General features: G+C 45.9%; 1 protein-coding gene across 6 annotated transcripts; it reads left to right on the top strand.

The window, feature by feature from the left end:
- The first annotated feature begins 175 nt into the window (after positions 1 to 175).
- Positions 176 to 26,156, top strand: phf21ab (PHD finger protein 21Ab). 6 transcript variants are annotated; one of them, XM_056416256.1, is made up of 19 exons: positions 176 to 342; positions 3,727 to 3,766; positions 6,412 to 6,463; positions 8,204 to 8,293; positions 8,853 to 8,885; positions 8,985 to 9,050; positions 11,926 to 12,060; positions 12,358 to 12,588; positions 13,668 to 13,757; positions 15,675 to 16,004; positions 16,983 to 17,096; positions 17,469 to 17,520; positions 17,591 to 17,670; positions 17,795 to 17,855; positions 21,493 to 21,599; positions 21,989 to 22,144; positions 22,479 to 22,554; positions 22,642 to 22,745; positions 22,904 to 26,156. In XM_056416256.1, exons 3-19 carry the CDS (start codon positions 6,422 to 6,424, stop codon positions 23,657 to 23,659), a joined length of 2,523 nt encoding a protein of 840 aa, XP_056272231.1. In that variant the 5' UTR covers positions 176 to 342; positions 3,727 to 3,766; positions 6,412 to 6,421; the 3' UTR covers positions 23,660 to 26,156. The 6 variants fall into 6 exon arrangements, with proteins under 6 accessions (XP_056272231.1, XP_056272228.1, XP_056272230.1 ...); XM_056416253.1 differs by having other exon boundaries at positions 16,980 to 17,096; XM_056416255.1 differs by lacking the exon at positions 3,727 to 3,766 and having other exon boundaries at positions 16,980 to 17,096.
- The last annotated feature ends 893 nt before the right edge of the window (positions 26,157 to 27,049 follow it).

The following is a 27,049-nucleotide window of genomic DNA, read 5'->3' as shown; positions in this document are numbered from 1 at the left end:
TTTAACGCACGCGCGTCGCTCGCGTCGCTCGCGCGCGCGCGGTGCCGTGCGCGACGAGGGAGTTTTTTTCGTGCCCTTCCCCCCCCTTCCCCCAGCCAGCTTCCGCGGCGCATGCTGCGGCTGCGGCCGGCTGAATGAGAGAGAAAGAAGAGTCTTTCTTGTTTTTTTGTCAGTTTTCTCTGTTTTTTTACTCAAATCCGCTGAAACTCAACATAAAATACGGCAACAACACAAAGCTGTGCGCGCACTGGAGAGCGTGCGCGTGCGTGCGCTGCGGTTCCGCCGCGGATCGGCTGCTTTACATTTATATATTTAATTACTCCAGAGGAGGACTGCTGCTCAGTAAGTGCACATTGGGGCTTTTTTTTATTCCATAACTTTAATCGTCCGTGTTGTCAAACTCCACCTGTGCGCCGCGGTGCTTCTGCATCCGGGCGTGTGCGGTGCGGCGGCGGCCAGGTGAGCGAGCCCGACCCGGTGGGCTCCGGGTCCCGGGGCTTCGGGTCCTGGTTCCTGTTTAGCTGCTTCTTATTCTGGGAGTTCTGGAGGACGAGGGGCCGAGACAACTTGCACCTCCTCCGCTGCTCACCGAGAGGAGGCAGGAGGGAGGAGGGAGGATGGGGGGGAGGGAAGATGGCGTCCTGGTACCGGGTCCCCGCTGCGGTGGTACCGGGGGGGGGGGGGGGTCCGCTCCGGCTGCAGCGGATGTTTGCTCTCCTTGCGGCGGCTCTTCGGTGAAGTTCTCCGGTGGGTCCGTTAGCTCGGTGCGGCTAGCTGCGTTAGCTTAGCGTGCTAACGGCACCACTTGCTCCCCGGAACATCTCCCCGGTGTTTGGGTGCGTGTGCCCCCGCGGAGCAGCGCCCCGGACCCCGGTGCATCCAGGGAGGGCTCACCTTGGTGGGTTGGAAGGGTGGAGGAGGGGGGTTGGGTGTGTGTTGTTATAAAGCTGCAGACCGAGGTGTAATAACGAGGTTATAACACGTTTATTACGCAGCACAAACAAAAAGAAACACACTTTTCATGGTGAACTCGCACTGAGCGGCTCTCATCTTGAAAACCTTCCATTTTAGCTTCTATTGCCCGGGTCGCTGGGCCCTCTGCGGCGGGGAGGGATGAAGTTCTACCCGGACAACTTGGTGCTCCACTCGGGGAACAATTACTCCAATTAACGGACAGCGCCCGCGCGGAGCTTAAAACGGCTGTTTAGTGACTGGAGTCTGGCGAGATACACAGTACTATAGTACTTATGCACGGTACTATAGTACTTATACACGGTACTATAGTACTTATACACTGTACTATAGTACTTATACACGGTATTATAGTACTTATACACTACTATAGTAATTATACACGGTATTATAGTACTTATACACTGTACTATAGTAATTATACACGGTATTATAGTACTTATACACGGTACTATAGTACTTATACACGGTACTATAGTACCTATACACGGTATTATAGTAATTATACACGGTATTATAGTACTTATACACGGTACTATAGCACTTATACATAGTACTATAGTACTTATACACGCTAATATAGTACTTATACACGGTACTATAGCACTTATACACGGTATTATAGTAATTATACACGGTATTATAGTACTTATACACGGTACTATAGTACTTATACACGGTACTATAGTACCTATACACGGTATTATAGTAATTATACACGGTATTATAGTACTTATACACAGCACTATAGTACTTATACATAGTACTATAGTACATATACACGCTAATATAGTACTTATATACGGTACTATCGTACTTATACACGGTATTATAATACTTATACACAGTAGGCTACTATAGTTCATATACATGGTATTATAGTACTTATACACGGTACTATAGTAATTATACACAGTACTATACTACTTATAAACAGTATTATAGTCCTCATACACAGTACTATAGTACTTATACACAGTACTTATACACAGTATTATTGTACTTATACACATAACGTATACACAGTATTATAGTACTTATACACATTACTTATACACAGTATGTAGATGTATTATACACAGTACTTATGTGCATTACTATACACAGTATTATAGTACTTATACACATTACTTATACACAGTATATATAGTACTTAAACACAGTACTCTTTATCAGGAAGTACTTGTACACAAGTTATGTATACAAGTATAATTTGATGTACTTGTACTTCATGATCTGATTATGTAAGTGGATCCAGAAAACTTCATGTCCCACTTGTACACAAGTACTTTAACTACACTAAGATGATAATACTTGTGTACTTTAACTACACTAAGATGATAATACTTGTGTACTTTAACTACACACAGATGATGATACTTGTGTACTTTCACTACACTAAGATGATAATACTTGTGTACTTTTACTACTGATACTATAACTACACACAGATGATGATACTTGTGTACTTTCTCTACACACAGATGATGATACGTGTGTACTTTCACTACACACAGATGATGATACTTGTGTACTTTCACTCCACACAGATAATGATACTTGTGTACTTTCACTACACACAGATAATGATACTTGTATACTTTCACTCCACACAGATGATGATACTTGTGTACTTTCACTACACTAAGATGATAATACTTGTGTACTTTCACTCCACACAGATGATGATACTTGTGTACTTTCACTACACACAGAGAATGATACGTGTGTACTTTCACTACACACAGATAATGATACTTGTATACTTTCTCTACACACAGATGATGATACGTGTGTACTTTCACTACACACAGATAATGATACTTGTGTACTTTCACTCCACACAGATGATGATACTTGTGTACTTTCACTACACAGATGATACTACTTGTGTACTTTCACTCCACACAGATGATGATACTTGTGTACTTTCACTACACAGATGATGATACTCCACACAGATGATGATACTTGTGTACTTTCACTACACACAGATAATGATACTTGTATACTTTCACTACACACAGATGATGATACTTGTATACTTTCACTACACACAGATGATGATACTTGTGTACTTTCACTACACACAGATGATGATACTTGTATACTTTCACTACACACAGATGATGATACTTGTGTACTTTCACTACACACAGATAATGATACGTGTGTACTTTCACTACACACAGATAATGATACTTGTATACTTTCACTACACAGATGATACTACTTGTGTACTTTCACTACACTAAAATGATCATACTTGTGTACTTTCACTACACACAGATAATACTTGTGTACTTTCACTACACTAAGACGATACTACTTGTGTACTTTAATTACACACAGAGGATACTACTTGTGTACTTTAATTACACACAGAGGATACTACTTGTGTACTTTAATTACACACAGAGGATACTACTTGTGTACTTTTACTGTATAATAACTTTCAAGAGGAAAGTGGTGCATGGAGTCCGAACAGCAGCACAGCGATGCGTTCAGGAGCAACACGTTCACCACAGCGCTCACATCCTCTGGTTTCATTGGTTGATTCTGTTGTGAATATTTTGACTATAGAGATATTTATTTCATTCATTCTCATGAAAACATGATATTTTAAACAAAGTCTTTTGCAGTTGTTGAAGACGTTATCAATGTGTAGTGCATAAAGTTTAATATTAGTGATTAATCATTAATAGTATTGATTGCAGGCTGTTTGTAACGAGGTGCGTCTGTTGTGTGTCCCAGGGCAGCTCAGAGGGGTGGAGTGCAGTCCATCAGCCAGGTGGTGAGTCTCCTCATCGGTACTTTAAGTTTCACCTCAGAATGAAGTGATTCATCATCTTTGTTTTCAAAGAAACATCAAAATGTTTCCTCACGTTTCCCTTTGAACACTTTGAAATGTTTAAATATTAAGTACATGGACTAGTGTACTCGTATTATAAGTACATGTACTAGTCTTATAAGTGCATGTACTAATGTACTAGTATTGGAAGTACATGTACTAGTATTATAAGTAGGGTTGGGTACCGGAAACCGGTGCCATTGGCCATTGGCACCGGTTTCCGGTACAACCGGTATTACCCGGACCGAAGCGCAACGCACATTTCGGTGCTTCTTTCCGGTACCTGAGCCGATTGAAATTGAAAAAAAACTATTGTTATGAACTTCTCTGGTGACTCCGCCCTGTCAGCAGGTTACGAGCCTCTCATATTTAACTTTGAGAGCGGAGGCGTGGCCGTGTGGAGCACACCAGCGTCAGGCTGGGCGCGACGGGGAGGCCGTCACCGGTCCCCTGAACACGTGGAGACAGATGAATAAAAGAGCAGCCTGAACTCAGATTAGTACCGGAACGTTGACTGCAAGTCTTGCATTCATAAAAGTAGCCCAAGAAATTATAAATTAGCCATTATAACCATGTTTAAGCTAGCTCGTAGCTAGCGCTAGCTACGAGCTACGAGCGTGACAGTCTGCTAGCAGATGTGTTGGTGTCCAGCGATCCCGGCTGTATACCCGGTGTTACCGGGAATATAATGACGGAGGAATAAAGACCGTGGGGCGTCACTTTGTTTCAGTGTAACTCTCGCTGTCAGAAGCAAAACTTTATTTGTCACGTGTCATCTTCAGTACCTCTGATTGGTTGTTCTCTTTGCCCATCAACACAGTGACAGGTTAACCCTATAAGGTCTGCACATGACGATACATATCACCTCATATAATGGAGAACATATATTGTGGATGTTAACAGTCTGATATCCGTTGTGTGTCGGTGCTCCATGATAACGGCTTCTACAGGGAATATGGCCAAAGAGGTTTTTAATGTCCTCATTGTGCGTAAAAAAAAAAAATTATCGGTTCAGGCACCGTTTAGGCACCGGTATCGTTTTAAAAGTACCGGTTTAGCACCGGTATCGGAAAAACCCCAAACGATACCCATCTCTAATTATAAGTGCATGTACTAGTGTACTAGTATTAGAAGTACATGTACTGGTATTATAAGTGCATGTACTAGTGTACTAGTATTAGAAGTGCATGTACTAGTGTACTCGTATTAGAAGTACATGTACTAGTCTTATAAGTGCATGTACTAGTGTACTAGTATTATAAGTACATGTAGTAGTGTACTAGTATAAGTACATGTACTAGTATTATAAGTGCATGTACTAGTGTACTAGTAGTAGAAGTACATGTACTAGTATTATAAGTGCATGTACTAGTGTACTAGTATTATAAGTACATGTAGTAGTGTACTAGTATTATAAGTACATGTACTAGTATTATAAGTGCATGTACTAGTGTACTAGTAGTAGAAGTACATGTACTAGTGTACTCGTATTGGTAGTACATGTACTAGTCTTAAAAGTGCATGTACTAGTGTACTAGTAGTATAAGTACATGTAGGAGTGTACTAGTATTAGAAGTACATGTAATAGTGTACTAGTATTAGAAATATATGTATTAGTATCTGTACGTCTCTATATATATATAAGTATCACTTTCAGTGGATAAGTACATATACTTCTATATAAGTATCACTTCCAGTGTATTAGTATCTACACTTCTATATATATATATCACGTTGAATGCATTAGTATCTGTACTTCTATGTATATATATATATATATATAAGTATCACTTCCAGTGTATTAGTATCTGCACTTCTATGTACTTCTATGTACAAATATATATATATATAAGTGCATATATATATAAGTATCACTTCCAGTGTATTAGTATCTGCACTTCTATGTACTTCTATGTACATATATATAGATATAAGTGTATATATATATAAGTATCACTTCCAATGTATTAGTATCTGCACTTTTCTTCCTTCTCCATTTCATAATACAAATGAAGTGAACATGTTTTATATCATATCATTTGTTTCATATAATAGAATTTTAACAGAAAGTAAATATATGAAAATTAAGTTACTTTACTTCTATTGTTTTATTGTAATTATTAAAATAAGTAAAGAGGATTAAAGTGTTCAATATTCTTATTCTAAAATAACATTTAGTCATTTTACTGAAAGTTTTCAGAAATATAAACTTTATTAAGTCGACAAGGATAATTATATTTCATATATTAAGTATATCTAATAATAATTAGAAATGTGTATTACAATATTTGATGTCCCTTGTTTCTATCAGAATAAGGTATATCTAATGTGTTTTATTACTTCCGTGAAGTTACTATAATTAAGTTTAACTACATAATAAATACATCCTCTTTAATAAATAAGCTTCCTTATTATAATAAGGTGAAGCAATATCATAGTATTCATGTTTTTGTACACTGATTCACATTATTACATGTAACTCATATACATGTGTGTGTATATATATATATATATATAATATATATATAATATAACAAATGTTCCTGTGTTTTAATTGACGGTAGAAGTTTCTTTGTGTTTTTCTTCAGCGGCACTTTAATGCTTCAGTTGGATGGTTTTCCTCCTGGAGTTGGTGTTCAGGTAAAAGTACACACACAAAGTATTAATGTACATCATTAATAACAGATATTACTGTAATAAAAGTACACACAAAGTATTAATGTACATCATTAATAACAGATATTACTGTAATAAAAGTACACACAAAGTATTCATGTACATCATTAATAACAGATATTACTGTAATAAAAGTACACACACAAAGTATTAATGTACATCATTAATAACAGATATTACTGTAATAAAAGTACACACAAAGTATTCATGTACATCATTAATAACAGATATTACTGTAATAAAAGTACACACACAAAGTATTAATGTACATCATTCATACCTGCAAACTTGTCACCTTTTGGTGAAATTAACCGTTTTAAACTCAAAATAGGTCATCCACGTGAATCGTGGAGATCCGAAGAGTTTTTGTTTTTTGGGGGGGGGTCACCTGGCCCGCTGCCGTTGAGATTGCAGTGAGACGCGGAGAAAAGTGTGAAGTGGTGCTCTTCGCAATAAAACATCTTTGATGGGCGTGTCGCGTCTCGGCCAATCAGCGTTCAGATGTCCACAGCGTTTGGGGGTTCAGGTTAGCTTGAATGTTAGTCCGCTACATCTGCTGCTGTCACGCTGCACGGTGTAGTGATGCTAACAAAGTACCCGTACGTTAAACACCATGTGATTTAGCATATGTTTAGTATCGATCCTTCATTAAGAGAGCGATCAGAGCGCACGCGCTGCTCCGTGTCGAGCTGTCTGCGCACACTGCGCTGCGCAGCTCACAGCGAGAGAAGAGGCGGAGCTTAGAGACCGACTTCGGCTTAACAAATAAAAAGATGCCAGAAGTGAAATGTTTCAGTCTGTAAAGTTCTGTAACTCTCCAGCTGCTCATCCTGATGAACTGTGTATCATCTGGTCAGAGACTAACGGCCTCATAGTGATAATCAATGCTATGATGGAACCATGTAGTTTCATTCATATCTGGCTGTATTAATACTCATATTACTGTCATTTGTTAAGTGTTGAACAAGTTGGTAAAAATTGAACCATACAGATGTTTTATTTATTACTATTATAGATAAATATACCAGTCTCGTATTTATGGTACCATATTGTTTGTATGGTGTATTGAATTCTGGTATCGGGTATCATGATATTTATGGCAGGTATGTAATATGTATAGAAGTTATAATATGAGTATCGTGACAAACAGGTAGAGACAGAACAGATTCAGGGAGAAGTCCATGAGGACTGTTCAGGCAACAAAAAAGGAAGTTGGTTCATGAATGACTTTAACCATATTATATATAATGACAATGTATATTTGTTATTACTATCATTATAGGGCTGAGTCAGAGCGGAGGACCTTTTGTTCTTAAACTGTTTATTATCATTATTTAGATTTGTGGTCCGAACATTAAAATGACTGTAGTTGTGGTTCTAAAAGCTTTGAGGCTTCAAACAACGTGGATGTGGTGTGACAAAAAAAAGAAAGTCACCCCCCCCCCCCCCCCGTTGTCACCTTTTTCACCCCTCATGAGTTTGCAGGTATGATCATTAATAACAGTTATTACTCTAATAAAAGTACACACACAAAGTATTAATGTACATCATTAATAACAGTTATTACTCTAATAAAAGTACACACAAAGTATTAATGTACATCATTAATAACAGATATTACAGTAATAATATTGAACGTCCTGTGGTGATGCTGTCTGGTGACCTTGGCCATTGGTGACCTTTGACCTCTGGTGACCTTTGCAGGCTGATCGATCAGCTGGCAGACTGACTGGGTCCATGATGGAGCTCCAGACGTTGCAGGAGGCCCTGAAGGTGGAGATCCAGATCCATCAGGTAATGAGTCAGGTGACACTGTGATGTAATACCTGTGGTCACGCCACTATGCATTGTGGGTAATACCCTCAGGCAAAGTCTGCAGAAGTGCTGACTGACAGAAAGTTTTCATGAATGAATCAAAGTCCTCAGGACTCAAACCCTCGGCTGTTTGAGAGAGTCGGGGCCTGTGAGTCTCACCCAGACTCCAGTGACCTCTAAAACCACCTATTTCCATGATGTCATAGTCCTCATATTTCTATGACGTCATACTTGTCTTAATATTTCTATGAAGTCATAGTCCTCATATTTCTATGACATCATACTTGTCTTAATATTACTATGACGTCATACGTGTCCTCATATTTCTATGACGTCATACTTGTCCTCATATTTCTATGATGTCATACTTGTCTTAATATTACTATGACGTCATACGTGTCCTCATATTTCTATGACGTCATACGTGTCCTCATATTTCTATGCCGTCATACTTGTCTGATACGTCTCTAGACAGTGGTGTAGTTCCCTGTGTGGCCAGCAGGTGTGTTTGTCCTCTGACTCTGGTCTTCTTCTACAGAAACTGGTCTCCCAGATGAAGCAGGACCCTCAGGTAAAAAGTGACTCCTGAACACCTGTTTGTCCCCGCAACGTTTCACACATGAAGACGATGCAGATCTTTAACCCCTGACTTCCTGTTTCCTGTTTCCAGAACGCAGATCTGAAGAAGCAGCTCCACGAACTTCAAGCCAAGATCACAGCGCTCAGCGAGAATCAGGTCCTTGTTCCTATATACTGGAGTAGGACGTGTGTGTGTGTGTGTGTGTGTGTGTGTCACTCACCTCCTGCAGAGGATCCTCCGGTGAGGGTCCTGCTGGGGGCCGGGGGGGGCGGCTCCACATGGGTCGAGGGGGAGGTATATATATATATACATACGTGCGTATATATATATAATGTATTCATACACGTGTGTATATATATATATATATATATATATTATACACATGTGTGTGTGTGTGTGTGTATATGTGTGTGTGAGAGTCATATATAACCATAGGGAAGGTGTATTGAAGAGGACATTTCAGTGTTTTGAGTGTGTTGTTGTTGTTGTTTTGACTGTGTCGTTGCTTTGAGTCTGTGTTGTTGTTTTGTTTGAGTCTGTGTTGTTGCTGTTTTGAGTCTGTGTTGTTGTTTTGTTTGAGTCTGTGTTGTTGCTGTTTTGAGTCTGTGTTGTTGTTTTGAGTCTTTGTTGTTGTTTTGTTTGAGTCTGTGTTGTTGTTGTTTTGAGTCTGTGTTGTTGTGTCTTTGAGTTTGTGTTGTGGTTGTTGTTTTGAGTCTGTGTTGTTGTGTCTTTGAGTCTGTGTTGTTGTTTTGAATCTGTATTGTTGTTTTGAGTCCGTATTGTTGTTGTTTTGAGTCTGTGTTGTTGTGTCTTTGAGTCTGTGTTGTTTTGAATCTGTGTTGTTGTTTTGAGTCCGTATTGTTGTTTTGAGTCCGTATTGTTGTTGTTTTGAGTGTGTTGTTGTTTTAAGTCTGTGTTGTTGTTTTGTTTGAGTCCGTGTTGTTGTTGTTTTGAGTCTGTGTTGTTGTTTTGAGTCTGTGTTGTTTTGTTTGAGTGTGTTGTTGTTGCTTTGAGTCTGTGTTGTTGCTTTCAGTCTGTGTTGTTGCTTTGAGTCTGGGTTGTTGTTTTGAGTCTGTGTTGTTGCTTTGAGTCTGTGTTGTTGTTGTTTTGAGTCTGGGTTGTTGTTTTTGTTTTGTTTGAATCTGTGTTGTTGTTTTGAGTCTGTGTTGTTGTTGTTTTGAGTCTGTGTTGTTGCTTTGAGTCTGTGTTGTTGTTGTTTTGATTCTGGGTTGTTGTTTTGAGTCTGTGTTGTTGTTTTTGTTTTGTTTGAGTCTGTGTTGTTGTTGTTTTGAGTCTGGGTTGTTGTTTTTGTTTGGTTTGAGTCTGTGTTGTTGTTTTGAGTCTGTTGTTGTTGTTTTGAGTCTGTGTTGTTGCTTTGAGTCTGTGTTGTTGTTGTTTTGATTCTGGGTTGTTGTTTTGAGTCTGGGTTGTTGTTTTTGTTTTGTTTGAGTCTGTGTTGTTGTTGTTTTGAGTCTGGGTTGTGTATCTAGCACCAGGTCAACCGATCACTTCAATGATCCGTAACGATCAGATCAGAATATATTGATGACATCACCTCTCTGGTCCTCTTCATGTTGGTCTGCTTCTCTTCATCATATCGATGCTTCAGGGGCTCATAACGTCTCCACTGTTTCCTCACCTCCTGTCTCCTCTCATCACCTCATGTCTCCTCATTTCTTGTCTCATGTCTCCTCTCCTGTCTCCTGTCTCCTCTCCTCACCTCCTGTCTCCTCTCCTCACCTCATGTCTCCTCATGTCTCCTCTCATTTCTTGTCTCATGTCTCCTCTCCTGTCTCCTGTCTCCTCACATCATGTCTCCTCATGTCTCCTCTCATTTCTTGTCTCATGTATTCTCTCCTGTCTCCTCTAATATCTAATGTCTCCTCACCTCCTGTCTCCTCTCATGTCTCCTCTCAGGTCTCCTCTCATGTCTCCTCCTATGTCTCCTCTCCTGTCTCCTCTAATATCTAATGTCTCCTCACCTCCTGTCTCCTCTCATGTCTCCTCTCCTGTCTCCTCTCATGTCTCCTCTCCTGTCTCCTCACCTCCTGTCTCCTCTCCTGTCTCCTCACCTCCTGTCTCCTCTCATGTCTCCTCTCCTGTCTCCTCTCATGTCTCCTCCTGTCTCCTCACCTCCTGTCTCCTCTCATGTCTCCTCTCCTGTCTCCTCTCATGTCTCCTCTCCTGTCTCCTCACCTCCTGTCTCCTCTCATGTCTCCTCTCCTGTCTCCTCTCATGTCTCCTCACCTCCTGTCTCCTCTCATGTCTCCTCTCCTGTCTCCTCACCTCCTGTCTCCTCTCATGTCTCCTCTCCTGTCTCCCCTCATGTCTCCTCTCCTGTCTCCTCACCTCCTGTCTCCTCTCATGTCTCCTCTCCTGTCTCCTCTAATATCTAATGTCTCCTCACCTCCTGTCTCCTCTCATGTCTCCTCTCCTGTCTCCTCTCATGTCTCCTCTCCTGTCTCCTCTCCTGTCTCCTCTAATATCTAATGTCTCCTCACCTCCTGTCTCCTCTCATGTCTCCTTCCATGTCTCCTCTCCTGTCTCCTCTCAGGTCTCCTCTCCGATCTCCTCTCATGTCTCCTCCTATGTCTCCTCTCCTGTCTCCTCTAATATATAATGTCTCCTCACGTCCTGTCTCCTCTCATGTCTCCTCTCAGGTCTCCTCTCAGGTCTCCTCCCATGTCTCCTCATGTCTCCTCTCCTGTCTCCTCACCTCCTGTCTCCTCTCATGTCTCCTTCCATGTCTCCTCTCCTGTCTCCTCTCAGGTCTCCTCTCCGATCTCCTCTCCTGTCTCCTCTCCTGTCTCCTCTAATATATAAGCCCTGTCTCCTCTCATGTCTCCTCTCAGGTCTCCTCTCAGGTCTCCTCTCTGATCTCCTCTCATGTCTCCTCCCATGTCTCCTCACCTCCTGTCTCCTCATGTCTCCTCTCATGTCTCCTCTCCTGTCTCCTCACCTCCTGTCTCCTCTCATGTCTCCTCTCCGGTCTCCTCTCATGTCTCCTCTCATGTCTCCTCTCCTCCTGCAGAAGAAGGTGGTGGAGCAGCTGAGGAAGGAGTTGTTGTTGAAACAGGAGCCGGAGGCGAAGCTGCAGCTGCTGGTTCAGACTCCTCCAGGAGTCCACATGAAGCAGAGCCAGCAGACACCTGGAGGACTGCAACAGGTAGACACATGTGTATATATACACTGAATATATATATTTATTAGTTTGTAGAAGTTATGTTCCGGCGTGTGACTTCCTGTTTACGTGACTCTGGTGTACGTTTAAACGATAAAATTGGGGCGATGAGAGTAAAAGTTTCCAAAAGCTGACAATGTTGCGTCCAGTGAAAGTAAAAAAAGTTGTCAACTGTTTTACAGTTTCCGGTATCCGAAATCACACGGAGCGTTGAGTTCCAACCGTTCGTTTATCAGATTGCATGCTGGGAAAGAGGTTAAACTGTAAATTCTCCGACCTCAGACCCTGATGGTGACGCCGGTCCTCACCACGAAGACTCTACCTCTGGTGCTGAAAGCTGCCGCCGCTCTGCCCGGCTCCGTCCTGCAGCAGCTCCTGCCCACCGTTGCTATGGTAACCACGGCCATCACCAAATCCGACCTGCAGAACGCCCCCATCAACCTACAGGTGGCCGGCAAGCTGACCGGTCAGAGCTCGGAGCCGGTGCGCCTGGTATCCAAGAACGCCATCGTGGTAAGACCCTCCCCTTTGTCCCACTGGGCGGTTGCGCGTCGTCTTCTCCGGTTTATTCGAACATACGTGTTGTCATCTGGATCACGTATCGCACATTTAAGGCGGTGGAGTCATGCGGGTCCAGTTTACCTGACACGTCACAATGTTATGGAGGACCAGTAGAGGTCGAAGATAAGCGTCGTGATACCACAACGTCCCGAGAATTAAGTCACATCAGCAAGTTGTTTAACAAAACCTGTCCGGAACGAGAGCAGACGTAAGGAGAGCAGACGTGTCGAGAGCAGACGTAAGGAGAGCAGACGTAAGGAGAGCAGACATGGCGAGAGCAGACGTGTCGAGAGCAGACGTAAGGAGAGCAGACGTAACGAGAGCAGACGTAAGGAGAGCAGACGTGACGTGGCGAGAGCAGACGTGGCGAGAGCAGACGTGACGTGGCGAGAGCAGACGTGACGTGGCGAGAGCAGACGTGGCGAGAGCAGACGTGACGAGAGCAGACGTGGCGTGGCGAGAGCAGACGTGACGAGCAGACGTGACGTGGCGAGAGCAGACGTGGCGAGAGCAGACGTGACGTGGCGAGAGCAGACGTGACGTGGCGAGAGCAGACGTGACGTGGCGAGAGCAGACGTGACGTGACGAGAGCAGACGTGGCGAGAGCAGACGTGTCGAGAGCAGACGTGACGTGGCGAGAGCAGACGTGACGTGGCGAGAGCAGACGTGACGTGGCGAGAGCAGACGTGACGTGTCGAGAGCAGACGTGACGTGGCGAGAGCAGACGTGACGTGGCGAGAGCAGACGTGACGTGGCGAGAGCAGACGTGACGTGGCGAGAGCAGACGTGACGTGGCGAGAGCAGACGTGACATGGCGAGAGCAGACGTGGCGAGAGCAGACCTGACGTGGCGAGAGCAGACGTGGCGAGAGCAGACCTGACGTGGCGAGAGCAGACGTGGCGAGAGCAGACGTGACGTGTCGAGAGCAGACGTGGCGAGAGCAGACGTGACGTGGCGAGAGCAGACGTGGCGAGAGCAGACGTGTCGCCGTACAGCAGCACAGATCCACATGTGCTGTGGTTTTGTCTCAGGTGCAGGCCACCACCACCACCCAGCCAATCAAAGTTCCTCAGTTTGTCCCTCCTCCTAGACTGACGCCTCGACCCACCTTTCAGCCACAGGTGCGTCCCTATAAGACCCGCCTCCCACCCTAACCCCCTCAGACCAGCGTGTGTGGCCCACCTGAGGTGACTCCTCCCCTCCAGCAGAGGGCAGCAAAGCAAACACTCATGCCTTGCTCCGTGGCGCTGAAACATTGTTTGCTCTGTGCTGCCTCTATACTCATCTCTCCTCCTCTCGTTGTGCTTCTTTATTTTTCCAATGACCTGTGAACGGGATGTGAGTGTGCGAGTGTGTTTTTACCTTGTGTGGTCACAGCTTGTTTTTCCCACAGCTTCTTGGTATTTTGTGTTCCTGGCTGTGTGTTTTAACCCTTTACCTGTAAACATGTTGTTTACCTGTGCTGAGTAATGTCACTGGGAGCACCTGCAGCCGTAACACTGTTCGATAACGCCTGAAGAAAAGGAGCATTTACACTAAATGTCCAACAGCTGTCGAGAGAGACGCACATAGACGTTTATACGCCAATAGAATGTGTTGCAGTACCATGAGTGACCACAATGTGACGGCAGTGAGCTCTATGGCATCATTACGAGAGTCTACAAATCAACATTCATGAAAAGAAGATACATGTTATGATCTAACAGCACTGAGAATTATAACCAGAACCCAACGTAGTGTAGAACAGCTGGCTGGACATTTCACAACCTCAAGGTGAACGATGACATCATGGCAACAAACTCTAAACATCCTGAAAGGATCATCAGAGACTTTAAAAACATGTCAGCTCCACCTCCACGGAGCAGCTGACGAGTCATGTGTACTAGTATCAGTAGTAGAACCAGTGGTAGTAGTACTAGTATCAGTAGTACTAGTATCAGTAGTACTAGTATCAGTAGTAGAATTAGTGGAAGTAGTACTAGTATCAGTAGTACCAGCAGTAGAGATGCACCGATCAGGTTTTTGGTGCCGATCACCGATCACTGAAATCAGTATCTGCCGATCCGATAATACCGATCACCGATCACGGTGTCGATTGAAGCATTCTATTTATTGTGTAGCATTATTGCCTAGGACTATGAGGAAATACATATATAAAGCACCTCAAACATTAAAGAAATTACCGATTTCTTTAAACATTTAGGACTTTTACTTTGAAAAATGTCCTAATTGATACATTAAAATTGTTTGATTGCTATTGTAGTGGATTTCAGATATGTATGGAACACATCTGCATCATTCATTTCCTGGAACTCTTGGGGAAATCTATATACAGGACTTTTCTTAACATACAAAAGTCTGACTTATTTTTATAAACTCTTCCTTGGTACAGTAAAACTGTTTTAATGTTAGCATAATTTAAGCTAAATCTCAGAAACGATCTATAAAGATACTAAATCAGTTCATTGTTTACTTTTATGTGTTTGATTTGTCGACATCTTATTTTGAAAAACGGATGTTGTTTCACGTGGTTCTTTCCGCTAACTTTGCAAAACCGGATGTTGTCACATAAATCCTTCCGCTAACTTTATCAAAACTCTCGCACGCTCCCGATGGAATGCGTTTACCGTGAGCGTCAGTCTCTAGGGGCAGACATGTGAGAGTCGGCTGAGTCGACCCAGAGATTCAACTCGGGGGACGGGGACGCCGCTCGGTGGTGAGGATCCCCTCTGACCTCTCATTCTGCGGCCCTCGCCGGGCGCATCGTCTCCGTTGCGGTGCGCTGCGATTGAAACGTCTCTGATAGTTCTCGCAGATGTTACGTCATCTGATCGGCCGTTTTGAGAACGCCGATCAAAACCGATAATGGGAATATCGGCCGATATGGATCGGTGCCGATCAGATCGGTGCATCCCTAACCAGCAGTACTAGTATCAGCAAGACTAGTATCAGTAGTACCAGTAGCTCAACAGTGACATTACCCAGCAGTGTCGGCTCATTCTGGTGCCGCTCTCTGATTGGCTGTCTGTCGTCTCTAGGTCCGGCCCAAACCGGCCCCGCCCACCAACGTCCACATCGCCCCGGCCCCTCCCCCGCCCATGATGGCGGCTCCCCAGCTGCTCCAGAGGCCCGTCATGCTGGCCACCAAGCTGTCGTCCTCGCTGCCCTCGGCGGCGCCCATCCACCAGGTCCGCATCGTGAACGGCCAGCCCTGCGGCCGGACAGGCTCCACCCCCCTGACGGGCATCGTCATCACCACGCCAGTCTCCGCTAGCCCCGCCCGACTCGCCAGCCCCGCCCAGGCGCCCGGCTTCACCCCGACCCCCGCCAAGCCCATCCAGATCAGCAGCCTGACAGCTGAGCCCAAGGTAGGAGAGCAGGAGGAGGAGGAGGAGGAGCAGGAGGAGGAGGAGGAGGAGGTGGAGGAGGAAAAGGAGGAGGTGGAGGAGGAGGAGGTTCCTGGAACATTTTTATTAATACTTGACACAGCAGGTTGATTTTGTGAGATGAACAAACAAACAAAATAGCCAAAGAACAAGTAAACAACCACAATGTTCACCGTGTACCAGCAGCTCCCCACCAGCACCCAGTGAGCATAGCTTGCTCCCAGTATAGTCCCAGTAGCCCACCTGTCAGTAGTCCACCTGTCCTGGTAGCCCACCTGTCAGTAGCCCACCTGTCAGTAGCCCACCTGTCAGTAGCCCACCTGTCAGTAGTCCACCTGTCCCGGTAGCCCACCTGTCAGTAGCCCACCTGTCAGTAGCCCACCTGTCAGTAGTCCACCTGTCAGTAGCCCACCTGTCAGTAGCCCACCTGTCAGTAGTCCACCTGTCCCGGTAGCCCACCTGTCAGTAGCCCACCTGTCAGTAGCCCACCTGTCAGTAGCCCACCTGTCAGTAGTCCACCTGTCCCGGTAGCCCACCTGTCAGTAGCCCACCTGTCAGTAGCCCACCTGTCCCGGTAGCCCACCTGTCAGTAGCCCACCTGTCAGTAGTCCACCTGTCAGTAGCCCACCTGTCAGTAGCCCACCTGTCAGTAGTCCACCTGTCAGTAGCCCACCTGTCAGTAGTCCACCTGTCAGTAGCCCACCTATCAGTAGTCCACCTGTCAGTAGCCCACCTATCAGTAGTCCACCTGTCAGTAGCCCACCTATCAGTAGCCCACCTGTCAGTAGCCCACCTGTCAGTAGCCCACCTGTCCCGGTAGCCCACCTGGCCCACACCGGGATCCGTCTTTGAAACATGTTGGCTATAAAGATGAGGTTGTTTTCCTGAAGCTGCTTTGAGTTTGAATCTGTGTTCTCCTCTTCCTCCTCCTCTTCCTCTTCCTCCTCCTCCTCTCAGCAGACTCTTAAATCTGGAGGAGGAGCCGAGCAGAAGGTCGTGATCAGCCTCCTCTCCTCCTCCACTCCTCCTCTGTCTCCTCCTCCCCCCCGACCCAAGAGAGAGGAGAACCCGGAGGTAATGTTGTACGAGGTATCGATACTAAAAAGGTACCGCAGGAGACAAGGCATCGAGTGTAGGAGACGTGGCATCGAGTGTAGGAGACAAGGCATCGAGTGTAGGAGACGTGTCATCGAGTGAAGGAGACGTGACATCGAGTGAAGGAGACGTGTCATCGAGTGAAGGAGACGTGTCATCGAGTGAAGGAGACGTGTCATCGAGTGAAGGAGACGTGACATCGAGTGAAGGAGACGTGACATCGAGTGAAGGAGACGTGTCATCGAGTGAAGGAGACGTGACATCGAGTGAAGGAGACGTGTCATCGAGTGAAGGAGACGTGTCATCGAGTGAAGGAGACGTTCTCGTGTCTGACCTTCTCTCTCCCCATAGAAACTGGCCTTCATGGTGTCTCTCGGCCTGGTGACTCACGACCACCTGGAAGGTGAGCTTAATTCCTCCAGCTGCTCGTCCTGCAGGGGAGGCGTCTCCTAACGTGACCTTGTGCTTTGCAGAGATTCAGAGCAAGAGGCAGGAGAGGAAGAGGAGGACCACGGCCAACCCGGTGTACAGCGGAGCCGTGTTCGAGCCCGAGGTGAGGCGCTCTAATATGTAGACACTATTTCTATTGTCACCCTTTATTTTATTGATGGTATTATAGGAGTTTAATCTACAGTATTGCATCTGTTTATTCATCTTCAATATTCTCTTGTTTTTAGAGGAAAAAGAGTGCCGTGAGTTACCTGAACAGCCCTCTGCACCTGGGGACCAGGAAGAGAGGTCCGTATAAGTCCTGTAGAGTTCACTGGAGACTAAACCTGCCTATAACCCGCTGGGGAACTAGTCTCCTTCCTGCTTCCTGCTTCCTGTTTCCTGCTTCCTGCTTCCTGCTTCCTGTCGCTTCCTCACGCTGGTCTAACGTCTCAAAGCCGGAGTTCTACTCGGAGATATCAACATATAGATATAAATAGATGTTTCTTAAAGCTGCAGCAGCACATTCCTCACATGAAAACTATCTCAAGAATGCTAAATATTACTTCATATTGTTTTACGTCTGGGAAATGTAAAATACAGGTTTCAGCCCTAAATCTTACAGCTGAGCTTAATGAATCTTGAGGTTTTGGCTGAAAGGATTGATTGATTGATTGATTGGTGATGATGTCATCCAAAAACAACAAGTTTGTTCACTATTTCTTTATTATTTAAAGTCGTCGCCTGCAGCTCATCGTTTCTGACCTTGAAGAACGAGTCTAAATACAGTTGAACCCGTTCTCATCTTTATTTGTCGAAAGGCATTCTGCGAAGTGTCGTACATTTACTCACCAGAGCAGGAGTTAGAGTTTAAAAACAAGTTAGGATACGTTACTAATATGAATGAAAGCAGGGCTCTCAAGTTTTGAAGACAGGCAAGCGTGAGATTTCCATCAGCACCCGATACAGCTGACCGTTGCGCGCGCCGAAAAGAGTTGTTAACGGGGGGGGTGCTATTGACTATCTTTGCTCCATCCCAATGCGCGCAGACCGGCGTCGGAGCTCGGCAGCGGAACAATCGATCGGCGTATTGAGCACCCCTGCATTCAAGCATTAAATAGCCGAGAGGTTTTTTCAGCGTGAGGAATTCGATGTGTGGCGGGAGTGCGTGAGATAAGACCGAAATGCGTGAGTCTCACGCTCAATGCGTGAGACTTGAGAGCCCTGTGAAAGGATCTGAGTGATCTTGTGTGTCTGACTCACAGGAGCTGTCTTGTATGACTTCACACTCAGAATACTAAACTGTGATCTCAGGTTTCTGTTTCACACTGAACTCTCCTCACCTCATTTGAATGAATTCATGTGTCGCTCACCGTGTCCCATCATCTCGTCTTTGAGGGTCGACGGTCGTCATCAACGCGCTGCGGCTCCTGAAGACACTGAGGACTAGCTAACTGGCTCTGGAGAGGGACTGGCTAACTAGCTCTGGAGAGGGACTAGCTAACTAGCTCTGGAAAGGGACTAGCTAACTAGTTCTGGAGAGGGACTATCTAACTAGCTCTGGAGAGGAACAAGCTAACTGGCTCTAGAGAGGGACTAGCTAACTAGCTCTGGAGAGGAACAAGCTAACTGGCTCTGGAGAGGGACTAGCTAACTAGTTCTGAAGAGGGACTATCTAACTAGCTCTGAAGAGGGACTATCTAACTAGCGCTGGAGAGGAACAAGCTAACTGGCTCTGGAGAGGGACTATCTAACTAGCTCTAGAGAGGTACGAGCTAACTAGCTCTGAAGAGGGACTATCTAACTAGCTCTGGAGAGGGACTAGCTAACTAGCTCTGGAAAGGGACTAGCTAACTAGCTCTGAAGAGGGACTATCTAACTGGCTCTGGAGAGGGACTATCTAACTGGCTCTGGAGAGGGACTAGCTAACTAGCTCTGAAGAGGGACTATCTAACTAGCTCTGGAGAGGGACTAGCTAACTAGCTCTGAAGAGGGACTATCTAACTAGCTCTGGAGAGGAACAAGCTAACTAGCTCTGGAGAGGGACTAGCTAACTAGCTCTGGAGAGGAACAAGCTAACTGGCTCTGGAGAGGGACTAGCTAACTAGTTCTGAAGAGGGACTATCTAACTAGCTCTGAAGAGGGACTATCTAACTAGCTCTGGAGAGGAACAAGCTAACTGGCTCTGGAGAGGGACTATCTAACTAGCTCTAGAGAGGTACGAGCTAACTAGCTCTGAAGAGGGACTATCTAACTAGCTCTGGAGAGGGACTAGCTAACTAGCTCTGGAAAGGGACTAGCTAACTAGCTCTGAAGAGGGACTATCTAACTGGCTCTGGAGAGGGACTATCTAACTGGCTCTGGAGAGGGACTAGCTAACTAGCTCTGAAGAGGGACTATCTAACTAGCTCTGGAGAGGGACTAGCTAACTAGCTCTGAAGAGGGACTATCTAACTAGCTCTGGAGAGGAACAAGCTAACTGGCTCTGGAGAGGGACTAGCTAACTAGCTCTGGAAAGGGACTAGCTAACTAGTTCTGGAGAGGGACTATCTAACTAGCTCTGGAGAGGAACAAGCTAACTGGCTCTGGAGAGGGACTAGCTAACTAGCTCTGGAGAGGGACTATCTAACTAGTTCTGGAAAGGGACTAGCTAACTAGTTCTGGAGAGAGACTAGCTAACTAGTTCTGGTGAGGGACTAGCTAACTAGCTCTGGAAAGGGACTAGCTAACTAGTTCTGAAGAGGGACTATCTAACTAGCTCTGGAGAGGGACTAGCTAACTAGTTCTGGAGAGGGACTAGCTAACTAGCTCTGAAGAGGGACTATCTAACTAGCTCTGGAGAGGAACAAGCTAACTGGCTCTGGAGAGGGACTAGCTAACTAGTTCTGGAGAGGGACTATCTAACTGGCTCTGGAGAGGGACTAGCTAACTAGCTCTGGAAAAGGACTAGCTAACTAGTTCTGGAAAGGGACTAGCTAACTAGTTCTGGAGAGGGACTAGCTAACTAGCTCTGGAAAGGGACTAGCTAACTAGTTCTGAAGAGGGACTAGCTAACTAGCTCTGGAGAGGAACAAGCTAACTAGTTCTGGAGAGTGACTAGCTAACTAGCCCTGGAAAGGGACTAGCTAACTAGCTCTGGAGAGGAACAAGCTAACTGGCTCTGGAGAGGGACGAGCTAACTAGCTCTAGAGAGGTACGAGCTAACTAGCTCTAGAGAGGGACAAGCTAACTAGCTCTGGAGAGGAACAAGCTAACTAGCTCTGGAGAGGGACTAGCTAACTAGCTCTAGAGAGGTACGAGCTAACTAGCTCTAGAGAGGGACAAGCTAACTAGCTCTAACGAGGGACTAGCTCTTGAGAGGGACAAGCTAACTAGCTCTGGACAAGGACTAGCTAACTAGCTTTGGAGATAAACAAGCTAACTAGCTCTGGAGAGGGACTAGCTAACTAGCTCTGGAGATAAACAAGCTAACTATTTCTGGAGAGAAACAAACTAACTAGCTTTGGATAGGGACTAGCTAACTAGCTAGCCAGCCAGAGTCATGTGGATCTGTCCAGAATGTGAAGATCAGAGACCCCTCGTGTCAGAAGTCAGGGGGTTCATTTGGGGGCTGAACATGTTCTTGGTGTCTGAGGTCCTGGCTGCAGCCCTGGTGCGACCTTTAACAACCTCTGAGACACGTTGACGGCCCACGCAAAGCTTCGTAGACTGCAGTAGTTTGTACTCGTGCTCGGCTTCGGTCTCCTGCACTAACACTGCTGTCTGTGCTTCTGACTCCTCTTCCCCCTCTTCCTCCCTTACCGCTCCCCTGTCTCATGCTAGCCAACGAAGACTCCCTTTCCAAGGTATGTCATACAGACTTGTTTGTTTTTGTTTTCTTCCCCCCTCTCCATCTTTCTTTTTTTCTTTGTTTTTCCGTCTTTGTTGTCTGTCTCATTTCACCCAGGTCGCCCACCCAAATACAGCAGCGTCCCGGAGCTGGGCAGCCTCACCCCGACCTCCCCCTCCAGCCCCGTCCGTCCCCTCCCCCTGCCCAGCCCCAGCTCTGGGGATGTAAGTAACGATGGGGGAGACGGGCAGAAACCCCGTCACACACAGTCCTCATTGGCCCAGTAGTGCTGTCACTCATTTACACCCCAAGACCTCCACAAACACTTCATTAGTCTGTCGTCCTCATGTGGTAACCATCAATCATCAGTTTTACTTTCAGCCTTACAAAGTGAACAGTGTCCTGTAGCCCAGAGCGTCCTTTCAGAACGACAACACATGCTAACTCCCCGATGTTGTGGGCTAACGTAAGACACCATGTCCGATTGGCATCAAAACGAGGCCAACAGTAGACTAAACCAGACCAGATCACGGTGCCTCCCCCTGCCTCTCCACGGATGGTTGGTGGGGCTCAGCTGGGCTGGGAAACTGATTGGTCCAATTCTTCCTCACAGGGAGACATCCATGAGGATTTCTGCACTGTGTGCAGACGCAGTGGCCAGTTGCTCATGTGCGACACGTGTTCTCGTGTTTATCACCTGGACTGCCTGGATCCACCCCTGAAAACCATTCCTAAAGGCATGTGGATCTGTCCAAAATGTCAAGATCAGGTAACCACAGCAGTCGTGACTGATCCCGAGTCAGGGGGAAGGGAGAAGGGCCAATCAGAGCCAGTCGATGGTTGACTGTAAAATCTGCTGCCCGGCCTTCTGCCACACGGTCCTGAACTTTAGGACTGTTCAATCCTTTGTAAGCATTACATGATGCAGTATTGTTTTTTTGTGCTTCTGTCTCATTCATTGTGTCAGTACAGATTGGCATCCCACATCCATCCACTCCATTGCTTGTCCCTTCTCAGCCTCACCACAGGGTGGCGCCTCAACAACTCCCTCAAGTCTTTTTTAAGTATGTTCCTCTGTGACAACTCTGAGCTTCTCTCTCCAGATCCTGAAGAAAGAAGAAGCCATTCCCTGGCCTGGTACTCTGGCTATTGTTCATTCCTATATCGCCTACAAAGAAGGTGACGTGAGAAGATTGTGTCCCAACGTCTTCTCTCCAAAGGCGAGCAGTGAGATTAACGGTTTACTTCTTGTTTTGTTTGCTGCAGCGAAAGAAGAGGAGAAACAGAAGCTGATGAAATGGAGCGCTGAACTGAAACTGGAGCGAGAGCAGCTGGAACAGAGAGTCAAACAGCTGAGCAGCTCTATAACGGTAAGAAACAGTTGAGCAACCAAAAGAAACCTTCCATTTACGGACTGACGGAACATGCTGTTGTAGAAATCCAGATCGATCCATTAGAAGCCCAGGAAGTTACGGAGCTGCATCATAATTAGTCGTTCGCGGTGTTAAACCTGTTCTTCTTTCATCAGAAATGCATGGAGACCAAAAACACCATCCTGGCCCGTCAGAAGGACATGCATCTGTCCCTGGAGAAAGTCAAACACCTGATTCGCCTCATCCAAGCCTTCAGTTTCAACCAAGCTCTGGCGGAGACAGAGGGGAAGGACGTCAGCGCCAGAAGCCGGGACAGTGCTGACGCCGCAGCGGAAGCCAACTCTGTAGAGGACCTGAAGGCTGGAAACTCTTCAAGCAGCGCCGACGGAAACGACAAGCAGGAGGAGCTCGGAGCCGCGGAGAACAACCAGACGACGGGGGCAGCGGACGGCGACAGCGACAGCCAGGTTTTAAGAGGAGACAGCGCGGTTCTAGCGGCAGAAAACAGCCCCGGTGGAGAGGCAGAGGGTAAGGCTGGGCCTGGTGACGGGGCAGGCGGGGGGGGAGACACAGGGACTAGTGTCCCGGTGGCGGTTGTGGCCACACCTGAGACTGAGGCCGCCCCGGTGGTTGACATTCCCGCCCCCTCAGTGGTTGCCAATGTGGCCACCACCAACGGTACGGCCGAGCCGGCCCACGTCGTCAGCCCGGCAGGAGCCTGCGCCACCACCACCCACTCTGAGAACAAGATGGCTGCCGCCAACCCCCCAGAGACAGCGGTGGAAAAGAAGCAGGAGGAGATCACTGACAGTGATGGCAAAAGCAACAACAACAACAACAACAGCAAAACCTCAGAACCCTCCCAGCATTCTTTGCCAGCTCTTGTCATCAGTTTGGACAATAAGAAGTAATGCTCCTTCTCTCCAGTTACGGGAATTCAAACATATATATATGAGAAAAAAAAGACTTTTGCTTCCACCGTGTACGGTGTCCTGAAGTTGCCAATCTGTATAAATGTTGTTTGTTTGCATTGTATTGTCAGACTGTGTCAATGGTAGATATACAGCCCAAGTCACATGACTGGGAAGACGTAGGCTGCCCCCCCCCCCTCCCACTGAGCTGGGGTACAGGAAGGCTTACGCACCAGTGTCATCATGCCAATTAGTGATGGACGTCAGCTCAAAGGGAGTTTAGTTCATCATCACACCAGTGTGTGCCTGTTATAGTGGCCCCTGTGTTCCCTTGTGTGATGGGGAGATGGGTTCCCATGGGTACGGAGAACATGGACCCAACCATCTGTCGGGGGTTACTGGTCTAAAGCAGTGTTGTGATAGAGTATGAGTACTGAAAAGAGAGCCTGTTCGTCCCCTCTCCCAACCAACTTAATGTGAACACCCTTTATCTTCGGCTGCCCCCCACCCCTCTTCCTTTAAATAGCCCTAAACCAATAAGTCTTATCCATGACCCCTCCTCATTTTAAACAGACTTCTCCGATACACAACATCTTTCACCATTTTCAGTCCACAAAAACCTGAAACCTTCCCCAACAAGTTCACCCCAACGATCCAACGTGAACTCACTCATTCACCCCGAAAGGTTCAGAGTACTTCAAACCGACTGGCTCACGAACACGTCTGCAGCCGAAATACGATCAATTGAATTAAAGTGGGGGAACGGCACACACTTCGGTCCTCCGAGGGTTTCACGGTGTTGCTCTCGCCGAGACACACCAGACAAAACGAGAGCTTGATTTTGGATTGTCGGTTTCAGAATCAGAACGATCCCCCGTTGTAAAGGTGTGGGTGGGATGTCCTACGTCCGACCTCGAGGGTATGCTTCAAGCACAAAGCATCCCGAGCCTTTTAAATCAACTCCACTAACTTCCCCATCAAGCACAAACTGAACCCTCTCCTATCAACCGATACGAGTCACACCCCTCCACTAAAACCAAATCTCACCCATTCCAAAATAACCCTCAAACTAGTGGACCCTGTTGTCCACATAGCAGACCCTCAAAGGAGTCCGAAACATGACGAGATGTGACGAGTCCTGGCTTACCTTCCCCAGTCCACTGCCTATCCAATTAAACTCAACATTCCTATCTCAAAGGACCAATGGTCGTAATATCCCCTTACCAACCAACAGTCCCAGCTCATTGGACCTCCCCTCCCCAGTTTGTATGAAGTACTATTTGAACTGTGGAAATTCAAATCCTTCGTTTGACGCTGTTTGTTTGAAGTGTGTCGACTCCTACAAGTCGTCTACACTCGACAGAAAGAAACACAACCCTTCCCATTAATCCATAGCGACTGATCCTGAACTCACATCCAGTCCCCCGATGGTCCAACGTGACCCCCTTTCCAACGACTTGGTACGAGGTCGATAAAACGGATGAACCTGCATCGAAGAGATGGAGAAGACCTTCGGACGATCTCTCATCTAAGACATTCATGGTTTCATGCGGTTGTCAGTCTCACCACCTTGTTGGCTTTGGGAAGGTTGTATCGCCCCCCCCCCCCCCCCCCACAGTGCCCATGTCAGATGGGTCTATCCTGAACTTCCCCATCCATGACCTTATTCTCTCGCCCCAAACTCCAAACGTACCTTCCCCGGTTCGTCGGCAATCTTATTCGGCCTGTTGGAACCGACCCTCACCCAATAAGACTCGACCGCCTCCCGGTGGACCAATTACCCCCCCCCCCCCTCTCTCTTCCCCACTTTTATCCCTGAGCTCAGGCAGAAAAGATACCCGTAGGACGAGGTGGAACAAGGCGCGCGGTAGCCTAGCAGATGTTTTCAGTGGTGTCGGTTAAGTGTAGTGATTGAGTTTTTTCATTCGTGAGTCAAGTGTGTCAACTGTGAGCACTAAATGTGAAATTGCAATATTGCAATGTCAACACACACACACTATATCTGGGCTGTGTTTCTGTTTTATAGGAATAGATATTCAGGTCTTCCTAGTCTTCAGAATAAGTGCTTTCTGTTCCTGAACCTGCTGTCCTGGCATGGTCACACAGAAAGGAACCCTCTTTTTGAAGTGGTAGTCTTTGCATTATGTACATTTCTGTTGAATCCTGAACTGCCAAAATGATGTTGTATCCACATTCAGCAGGAACAAGTCCACTTACTGTATTGACCAATCAAATCATTGGCGTTGTAAGATAGAGATGCTACCATTTCAGAAATTGGAAGTCCCCAGATCTAGACAGGAGAGCTTATTAAACAATAACACGAAAAGGAACTTTTTAGTCCTTGAACTGGAGGGATTTGTTGTATGAACCTTCAGATGGATCTCAAAGGACGATACGACAAATCCTGACATTAAAGCACAAGCTTTCTGCATTACAAGGAGGTGCTGCGGAGCGTTTTGTATGTTAATATGGAATTAAACAGAGTATGCATCTCTTTGTTGTGATGTGACTTATCCCCACATTGACGATATTTTTCTAGAAGGAGACCCGAACCTCTGACACAATGGCTGGTTCATATTATCGGGGAGTTACACCCTCACAGTTCTTTCTGGATCGTTTCCTCTTTCTGGAGCATCCTTTCCTTTCTGGAGTTTCCTTTCTGGAGCACCCTTTCCTTTCTTGAGAATCCTTTTTTTTCTGGAGCATCCTTTCCTTTCTTGAGAATCCTTTTCTTTCTGGAGCATCCTTTTCTTTCTTGAGCATCCTTTTCTTTCTGGAGCATCCTTTCCTTTCCGGAGCATCCTTTTCTTTCTGGAGCATCCTTTTCTTTCTGGAGCATCCTTTCTTGAGAATCCTTTTCTTTCTGGAGCATCCTTTCCTTTCTGGAGCATTCTTTTCTTTCTTGAGAATCCTTTTCTTTCTGGAGTATCCTTTTCTTTCTGGAGCATCCTTTTCTTTCTGGAGCATCCTTTCCTTTCTGGAGCATTCTTTTCTTTCTTGAGAATCCTTTTCTTTCTGGAGTATCCTTTTCTTTCTGGAGCATCCTTTCCTTTCTGGAGCACCCTTTCCTTTCTTGAGAATCCTTTTCTTTCTGGAGCATCCTTTCCTTTCTTGAGAATCCTTTTCTTTCTGGAGCATCCTTTTCTTTCTTGAGCATCCTTTTCTTTCTGGAGCATCCTTTTCTTTCTGGAGCATCCTTTCCTTTCTGGAGCATTCTTTTCTTTCTTGAGAATCCTTTTCTTTCTGGAGTATCCTTTTCTTTCTGGAGCATCCTTTTCTTTCTTGAGCATCCTTTTCTTTCTGGAGCATCCTTTTCTTTCTGGAGCTTCCTTTTCTGGAGCATCATTTTCTTTCTGGAGCATCCTTTCCTTTCTGTAGCATCCTTTCCTT

This window comes from Pseudoliparis swirei, chromosome 6 (genome assembly GCF_029220125.1).
Source record: "Pseudoliparis swirei isolate HS2019 ecotype Mariana Trench chromosome 6, NWPU_hadal_v1, whole genome shotgun sequence".
Taxonomy (NCBI): domain Eukaryota; kingdom Metazoa; phylum Chordata; class Actinopteri; order Perciformes; family Liparidae; genus Pseudoliparis; species Pseudoliparis swirei.
The sequence above is the reverse complement of the archived record's forward strand: the minus strand, read 5'-3'. Positions and strand labels throughout refer to the sequence as shown.

Excerpts from the sequence above, each read along its gene's own strand:
- phf21ab (XM_056416255.1), top strand. The coding sequence starts at position 6,422 with ATGCTTCAGTTGGATGGTTTTCCTCCTGGAGTTGGTGTTCAG. Across the intron at positions 17,856-21,492 it reads CCTGGGGACCAGGAAGAGAG|GTCGCCCACCCAAATACAGC; the intron begins GTCCGTATAAGT and ends CATTTCACCCAG. Across the intron at positions 22,555-22,641 it reads CTATATCGCCTACAAAGAAG|CGAAAGAAGAGGAGAAACAG; the intron begins GTGACGTGAGAA and ends TGTTTGCTGCAG.